Source organism: Dendrobates tinctorius, unplaced genomic scaffold, assembly GCF_039654945.1.
Source record: "Dendrobates tinctorius isolate UK_male_01 unplaced genomic scaffold, ASM3965494v1 ptg000166l, whole genome shotgun sequence".
Taxonomy (NCBI): Eukaryota; Metazoa; Chordata; class Amphibia; order Anura; family Dendrobatidae; genus Dendrobates; species Dendrobates tinctorius.
The window spans coordinates 12485003-12494249 of record NW_027361833.1 but is presented as its reverse complement, the minus strand read 5'-3'; the positions used below and the strand labels follow the sequence as shown (position 1 = coordinate 12494249).

The 9247-nt window shown below is 44.9% G+C and overlaps 1 protein-coding gene across 1 annotated transcript in view; it reads left to right on the top strand.

The window, feature by feature from the left end:
• Positions 1–572: 572 nt before the first annotated feature.
• Positions 573–9247, top strand: part of TMEM47 (transmembrane protein 47) — a 260429-nt gene continuing 251754 nt past the window's right edge. The window contains exon 1 of the mRNA XM_073550692.1: positions 573–1181. Within this exon, the coding sequence (XP_073406793.1) occupies positions 962–1181 (220 nt within the window). The 5' untranslated portion in view covers positions 573–961. The remainder of the gene's footprint in view (positions 1182–9247) is intronic.

The following is a 9247-nucleotide window of genomic DNA, read 5'->3' as shown; positions in this document are numbered from 1 at the left end:
TCCTGCCCCTACACCCTCACTGTAACCCTGCACACCTCCTGCCCCTACACCCTCACTGACACCCTGCTTCCCTCCTGCCTCTACACCCTCACTGTCACCCTGCTCCCCTCCTGCCTCTACACCCTCACTGTCACCATGCTCCCCTCCTGCCTCTACACCCTCACTGTCACCCTGCACCCCTCCTGCCTCTACACCCTCACTGTCACCCTGCTCCCCTCCTGCCTCTACACCCTCACTGTCACCCTGCTCCTATCCTGCCTCTACATGCCTCCCTGTCACCCTGCTCCCCTCCTGCCTCTACACCCTCACTGACACCCTGCTTCCCTCCTGCCTCTACACCCTCACTGTCACCCTGCTCCCCTCCTGCCTCTACACCCTCACTGTCACCCTGCTCCTATCCTGCCTCTACATGCCTCCCTGTCACCCTGCTCCCCTCCTGCCTCTACACCCTCACTGTCACCCTGCACCCCTCCTGCCTCTACACCCTCACTGTCACCCTGCTCCCCTCCTGCCTCTACACCCTCACTGTCACCCTGCTCCCCTCCTGCCTGTCCCTCCTCCGGAGCAGCCAGTGACGTCAGCAGTTTGGCCGGTGCCCTCTTTGCAGCCAGCAGGAGGAGAAGGAGAGAAAGCAGAGAAGGAAAGAGGCAAAGAAAGGAGAGGAAGGAGGGAGGGAGTTATGCAAAGACGGAGGTCACTGGGTAACAGTTCTCTTCTGTCCTGGAGCAAGGAGCAGCCAGCAGCATCTCAGACGAGGGAAACAAGTGGGAGACACAGAGGAAGGAGGCAGAGAGCAGCTCCAGCTCCTCCAGAAGGCATCAAACCAGCCGCCCCACCTGCTCTCCTGCCCACAGCCCTGCACTCACTCTCCTGTCAGTGGCATCAGTGCACGGTGCCACCTTCTCCCAGCACTGCATCCTACCCTCTCCTCATTGCCTTTCTCTGATCCTGGGTGGGGGTCATGGCTTCTTCTGCCAGCGGGATGGAGGAGGTCCGCTCCTCGGTGCTCACCCCTCTGAAGCTGGTGGGACTTGTGTGCATCTTCCTGGCCCTGTGTCTGGACATCGGAGCCGTTCTGAGCCCAGCCTGGGTGACGGCGGACAACCAGTACTACCTGTCCCTATGGGAGTCCTGTAAGAAACTAGGCAACGACTGGAAGTGTGATACCACCCTGCAGAGCGGTGAGAACCCCCCCAGCTACCTACACACATACTACACCAGCTGCCTCCGACACTTGCTATACTTTCCCTTGCTCTTCTGGGGTCTTACTCTTCTGCAGATCACACTCCACACCAGGCTCTGTATACTTCTGGATATTGCATGTTATAGGAGCTGCACCAGAAGCTGACAACATCCAGACAAGGGTGCAAGTATGCAGAAAGTTACAGACTGTCTAAGTTAGGCTGTCTTATGTGACACTTGGTATACTTTCCCCTGCTCTTCTGGGGTCGCATATTACTCTCCTGCAGATCCCTATCCACACCAGGCTGGGTATACATCTGACTATTGCATGTTGTAGGAGCTGCACCGTAAGCTGACAGCATCCAGACAAGGGTGAAATGTCTTCTGTGCAGAAAGTTCCAGACTGTCTACGTTAGGCTGTCTCATAAGGGTGACACTTGCTATACTTTCCCTTACACTTCTTGTGTCTCTTCTTGCTCTTCTGCAGATCACTAGCTACACCAGGCTGGGTATACTGAGTAATGCATGTTGTAGGAGCTGCACCATAAGCTGACAACATCCAGATAACAGGGATGCAATGTCTTCTGTGCAGAAAGTTCCAGGCTGTGCCTAAGTTAGGCTGTCTTATGTGACACTTCCTATACTTTCCCCAGCTCTTTGGTGGTCACAGATCCCTATCCACACTAGGCTGGGTATACTTCTGGGTAATGCATGTCATAGAAGCTGCACCATAAGCTGACAACATCCAAATAACAGGGATGCAGTGTCTTGTATGCAGAAAGTTCCAGGCTGTGCCTAAGTTAGGCTGTCTTATGTGACACTTGCTATACTTTCCCCAGCTCTTTGAGGGTCTCAGATCCCTATCCACACCAGGCTGGGTATACTTCTGGGTAATGCAGGTTGTAGAAGCTGCACCATAAGCTGACAACATCCAGACAGGGGTGCAATGTCTTCTGTGTAGAAAGTTCCAGGCTGTGCCTAAGTTAGGCTGTCTTATGTGACACTTGATATACTTTCCCCAGCTCTTTGAGGGTCTCAGATCCCTATCCACACCAGGCTGGGTATACTTCTGGGTAATGCATGTTGTACAAGCTGCATCATAAGCTGACAACATCCAGATAACAGGGATGCAGTGTCTTGTATGCAGAAAGTTCCAGGCTGTGCCTAAGTTAGGCTGTCTTATGTGTACATGAAGTATGCTGCTGGTGGAGTCAGGCTGTTCCCTTTGTCCACTGAATTGTTATTATTACTCCTATGATACATATAACATGCGGAGATCAAACAGTTGCAGGGAGTGTCTTCTCACAACACATCCACAGGGACCTGACATTCACTAGTCACATGCTACTAACCATGATATTCTTGTAAATAGCTTTTGTGGGTGAGAAGAGTCCTGTTCCCACCCCACAGCATTCATTCGGTTAGTTGGGCAGTATCACATGCCTGTATATAATACCCTCCATGCCACCGGCTCCCCGTCACACTTATGTGGCTACAACCTGGTGCTCATCTTTTCCTGGGCTGGAGTCTTCTTTGTGTATCCTCGAGCATGCAATTGTTTATTTCCTGCCACAATAATAAATATCACTTCCCGGAATCTATTTGTAATCTGTGTTTGTCCATGCAGTTATACTGTTCTTCGTACCCCAAGTGACGTTCTTAACGATATTATTGTTCTGCTCTGTCCTTAAATTCTTATTTAGATGAGCTGAGTCGTGATCCAGGTACAGCAGGTCCCCTAGTGAATTTAGAGCCAGCGGCACCACATAGCAAAGATGCTCCTCCATGCAGAATAAGCCATCATTACATGTTATGGGGAGTGTGATTGTTACAATAAAGTAACAAAAGTGCATCTTTTCTTCTAGTAGAGCAAATCCATTCATTATACATGAATCCTGAGTGTAACCAGGCTGCCATTAGTGCTGGATTTATCAGCTGCTCTACTCTATACATTGGCTATGGTTCCTTCTGCATCTGCTCCCGCATCATTAGTTTTTATAGAAGACTCATAATATACATTATGTTTATTATGCTCAGCAAAACGCAGAATTAAAATTTTTATTTTATCTCCAACTGTCTTCCAAATTACTGCTTCCAAACGCATCACTATATTTCTCACGCACAGTCATTGAAATATTTGATTTTTTTTATATATATATATTTGTTTTTTAAAAGCAGTTTTTTTTTTCCAGATAAAGGCTCCATGTTAGTTACTTGGCTTATTGGTAGTGTAAGGATTTTAAGTATTGTTTTTCTGTGCCATTTTAAGGCTTCGTACAGCATTCACTTGATTATGGATTCTACGTACAGACAATTCTCCTTATCAAGTGTCATCTATTGTCCCACTTCATTGACTTTCTGTTACAATATCCGTGGTCTCTAGACACGTTTTCTCTTTCCTTCAGATGGGAAAGGACTTAAAAAAGAAGTATTTGCATTTGATAGCAGCTGCATTTTTTCGCAGGCATGTTGGTAGACTGTATGTGAAGAAGTTGAGAGGCCATGACAAAGCTTGTTGTGGAGAAGGTGCCTCATGCTATTTCTAAAGGCTCAATTCATGTCAGCTGTCTGCTTTTTGTGCTGGCAAACAAAGGAATTGCTAGACAATACCAAAGTGCTTCTTTTTCACACACTTAATAAGAAACAGATGTGATTTTATCCACACCCCTGTATATTGGTCCTCATTTTTTTGTCATTCGCTTTAGTGAAAGTTTACATAATTCATTTTTACTGGCAAAGGAATATATTGGATATTTCAAGGTCATTAGATAAACCAAGGTGTCACCATTTTTTTTTTCTCGAGTAAATGAATAGTTATGCCTGAACAGACCTTTTATGTCTGACATCTGTGGCTTTCTAAAGGTGCATAAAGGGGGCAGTTGTGGGGGTGTTTATGCCCCCTCACAGCACCATTTTATCCTAATGATATGAGAATAAAATGTCAGCACTAAAGAAAATGTGCCCAGTGTAACTTTCCCAAAAAAGAATGATTGTGGTTAATCTGAAGATGAAAATGGAATTAAACAGCGAGAGGACATACCAAACCCAGCACTGTCCTTACTATGGTTACCACAGTGTATTTCCTTTCTTACTTAACCAAAGCTCCTCATGTGGTCGCAATGAGAACGATCACATATTCGTTAGCTGGATTCTGTTCAAGTTCTCATACAGTAATTGAATCCGTTTGAGTGGGGTTTTGTGCAAAGTTGTTTTCCCATTTGGTATGCTGCGGACTAACATCCTAAAACCAGCTATGTGAAGGCGGATTCCTGCGGCTGCTCTGCAAACACAGCTCAAGCCATCATGGTTGCAAGTAAGCACTTTAAATATTTAGTATGTGCAGACCATGCTAGGGTTTTATTGTAACAATATGTCACAGAAGACAAAAATACAATATACTAAAGGAACAGAAAAGCGCAATAGGGTCTTATCCGAGTTGGTATTAAAAGATTAAAAGAAATTCACTCACCTATTTGTAGGAGAGATCAAGCACATAGGATTCGTGGTCAGCTGCTGCACGTCCAAAGGTCAAACCGAGTGACCGCTGATACATCAATTCTTATGGAAATAATTTATGGACTTCCATGCGCTGCTTGACAAAATACAGAATCCCACTTAGGAATAAATGATTAATCTTTCACCGTAACGCGTTTCGAAGTAACAACTTCTTCCTCAGGGAATGGCAAACATCTGATGTTTGTCATCCTCTGAGGAAGAAGTTGTCACTTCGAAACGCGTTGGGAATAAATGATTAATCTTTCACCGTAAGTGGGAGTCTGTATTTTGTCAAGCGTCGCATGGAAGTCCATAAATTATTTCCATAAGAATAGAAGACAAAAATAAACATATTATGGCTACTTTCTATGTAATAAAAAGCTGGGATCGAAGGAAAAAAGGAGGTCTAGGGTAACAAAGAGTTCAAAGCAAAAAGACAGATAATATTGGCAATAGAATGGAAAATGACTATATTCTGTAAAAAGATATAAAAAAATGGCAAAAGAACAAAAAAAGGCAGCTGTATTTACCAGCACAGGCCACAAATCTAATGCACTATAGGATGCAGCAGCCCCCTTGATAACGCCAAGTTTAAGGCAGGGGTCACACTTCCGAGAAACTCGCACGAGTCTCGCATCTCAATACCCGGCACTGCCGCCGGCACTCGGGATCGGAGTTTGCGGCTGCATTTATTTCTGTGTAGCTGAGCGCTTCGGTCCCGAGTGCCTGGGTATTGAGATGCGAGACTCGTGTGAGTTTCTCGCAAGTGTGATCCCGGCCTAACACAATACTGATGAAATAACTACTCCCCACACCTACCAGATCATGGAGGAGATGGTTGTCTATTATTAGATATACACGCAGATAAATCGTTTATAGGGTGCTGGTCACACACATGTAGTGCACAGTGTCTGGCTTACGGCCAATTAGTGCCGCCGATGCTATTAGATTAGGTGGGCTGCACAGCACTACTGTATATTAGTAGACCCCACAAGGACAGGCACCGTTTACAAGGCCACCATTGATGGCTAAAGATGAAAACGTGCAGTAAAATATAATATGCATGAGGCATTAGTCAATATTTTGGCCAAAATATATGAGTTTGCAACTCAAGGGTCCTCATTGTATTAATATTATTTAATTATATAGCACCATTGATTCCATGGTGCTGTACATGAGATGGGGTTACATCAAAATACAAATATCACTTACAAGTACATAAACTAACAATGACAGACTGGTACAGAGGGAAGAGTACCCTGCCCATGCAGGCTTAGGAGTCCCCACACTAACTTCAAAAGCAAAAACAGAACAAAAGAACCCAGAAAATTGAAAAAATAGCTGTATTTACCAACACAGGTCACAGAACTAGTGCACTGGCAGGGAGCAGCAGCCCACTTGATAAAGGTAAAGGTAACACAGGTGCAGAGTGATGATGAGACAACCACTCACACGCTACCAATTCATGGAGGGGGTGATTGGTGTAGTATTAGAATTGCGCTCAGATAAGGCTTGTATAGGGCGCCAGTCACACAGATGCAGTGCAAACTGACTGGCTTACATCCTATTAGTAACTCCCATACTTTCAGATTAGGCTGTTGCATTCTGTAAGTGTATTCGTTTTGTGACCTGTGTTAGTAAGAGCAGCTTTCTTTCTTAGGCCTCTTTCACACAGCCGTATATTTCCAGTACCGGAAAAACTCGTACCGGAGATATCCATGTCTGTGTGTGTAATACATGCGGCACATGTGTGGCAACTGTGTGCCGCCCGTGTGCCACATCAGTACCACACAGACGGCCGCCAGGGATGAAGCGCAACTGTAAGCGATGTTCCCTTGCAGCAGGTGCTGAACGTGGCTGTCATTCTCTCCTTCTCTGCTGGCGATCAGTGCAAGCAGAGGAGAATGAATGAATTGAAAACCCGACGTTGGTTCCCCCTATGTTTTTGAATCAACCCAGGTGCGGGCTGCTATTCTCTGGCTGGTAAGGGGCCATGGATATGGGCCCCCCAGCCTAAAAACAGTAGCCCACAGCTGCCCAGAAAAGGCGCATCTATTGGATGTGCCAATTCTGGAGCTTTGCCCGGCTCTCCCCACTTGCCCTGTAACGGTGTGAAATGGTGTTAATGTTTGTGGGGTTAATGTCACCTTTCTATTGTAAGGTGACATCAAGCCCATGGCTTAGTAGTGGAGAGGTGTCAATAAGACAGGCAGAATAAAGTATTTTAATTAAATCATACACCACACAGTTTTGCCATCTTTATTGTTCTGCTAATCCATGCAATGCCCTCGATCTCCTGTAATAAATCTAAAAAAATAAACCAACAATATACCATACCTGTCCGTCGCTCTGTCCCACGCCATAATCCATATCTGGGGAATAATCAGTGTACAACCGGAGCAGTGCTAAATGCGACCACCCCGGCTGTAACCTGCTGGTAAATGTGTCAGAAGCTGCAGGCGCAGGCTCAGTGACTAGCGGTGACGTCACTGAGTCTGTGCTCGCTGCTGGCCTGAACTCCTGTGACCTCAGGTCCATGGGAAAATGCAAGTGATGAGGTCACGACATTTCAAGCTGTGTCACAATGACCTCATCACTTGCATTTTCCAATTGCATGGATTAGCAGAACAGAGGGTCTAAGTGAGTATGTGTCTCCGGTATTACATGGATGTGTGAAAGACTTTAGGAAGATAAATAAATTCCAAAAACGAAAGCAAAAAAAAAATAGCCTGTTCCTTCGCCCTTGTGGAGCAACGTTTCATCTCAACAGTCACCAAGCCTTTGTAATGGATACTTGCACCCACTGCTTTGGAAGGTGTGCTTCATTCTTTTTCTTTGGATGGTTAGGTTGGTAGATGTCTATAAGTTCTCAGGAGGATCCTGCACATTAATAATTAACATGGCTACACATTCAGTTGAATATACTGTATGTGCAGTTATGCAGTTACTTTAGGTTTAACCAGTGACAAAAGTTGATCACCCACGTTAGAGAGGCAGGAACTCTTTCTGTACTGGTTTCATGAGAAAACTTGTTTCCTGTGACTCAGTGACATGCTGGACATGTTATGACTGGCTAATATATGGTCAGTAATATGTGTCTGCCATATGTATAGCAGATATAACTATCCTGGTGGCACGTTATTACTGGCCGCAAGGGCTAGATTCTGATGGCATTTACAAAACTTGGACATGACTGGTTATGTTTGTAGTCACTGTGTTCACTTGTCCACCTTATGGATGGGTGCAGGAGCTGCCTGCCATTGCTTGCGCTATTCTGGTCCAAAACATAGACTAGAACAGTACTTCATACTTCACTTCTATGTGGAAGATCATTCATAAGCTAAAATTGGTCTATATGATGTGTTTACGGTCTGTTGCACATACCCACAATAGACGGACTGCAAATACACCCACCTGAGCAAGGCCTGTGGGCGTGGAACCTAGAAAATGTGATGCTTTGTGCATATATTTTTGTCAATTAAAATCTAAGATTTTAAAAAATGTTCCAGAATCTTGAAAATGCCCTTTAACCCCTTCACGACCCTGGTGGTTTCTATTTTTGCGTTTCCGTTTTTTGCTACCCTTCTTCCCAGAGACATAACTTTTTTATTTTTCTGTCAATATGGCCATGTGAGAGCTTGTTTTTTTTTTGAGGATGAGTTGCACTTTTGAACTACACCATTGGTATTACCATATCGTATATATACAGTATATGTCATAGGTTGTGAAGAGGTTAAAGGGGTTGTCCAGTCCAAACCAATAAGTCTGCAGTACTTTGTGTGACTGCAGACTTATGGATCAGTGCGTGCACTGCGGGTGTTCGCCAGTTTGAAACCCGGGACCATAGGGTATGTATGAGTTATACATACTCCTGGGCAGTTATACTTGTATGGAGAGAGGCTGCACTCTCTAGTCAGCCACTCCCACTGGCCGGCTGCGTCACTAGATGGCGCGCGGCCTCTCTCAGTGCAAGTGTATGGAAAGAGGTCATGCCCACTGGCCGGGAGTACCGTATGTATAATTCATACATACGCTCTGGTCCTGGGTCAGACACCGGCGAATCCCCGCAGCACACAATGTGTGCGCTGGTAGGATTCATAAGTCTGTAGTCACATAGAGTGAGTGTAGACTTATTGATTTGGACCCGACAACCCCTTAACGAATAGATTCTGTTGTGCAGTTTAGTTTTATGTCTAGAACATACCAGGTTTGTTATCATCGTCTATTTTTTCCTACATTTCATAGCTTATTGAGCTTCATTGGCCATCTTTAGATAGTTTGAAGAGCTACTTATGTTTTGAAATTGCAAATCATAGTTAATTTAAAATCCGGATGGAAAAGGGCCTTTGTTTTACAGTAGCAGCATTTTACATGAGATGTTAAGAAATCTCATATATGTGTGGAAAATATCCAGAGTTGATTCACCTGCTCTGCAGATTTGATATGCAATGCAAAGGATAATATGAGAGGATCACCTGCGATATTTTCCCAATTATATTAGCAGCGTAAATGCAACATGGGAACATTTCGTGAATGTGAAGGCTTTTCTGAAATGAGGGAAGTCATGATT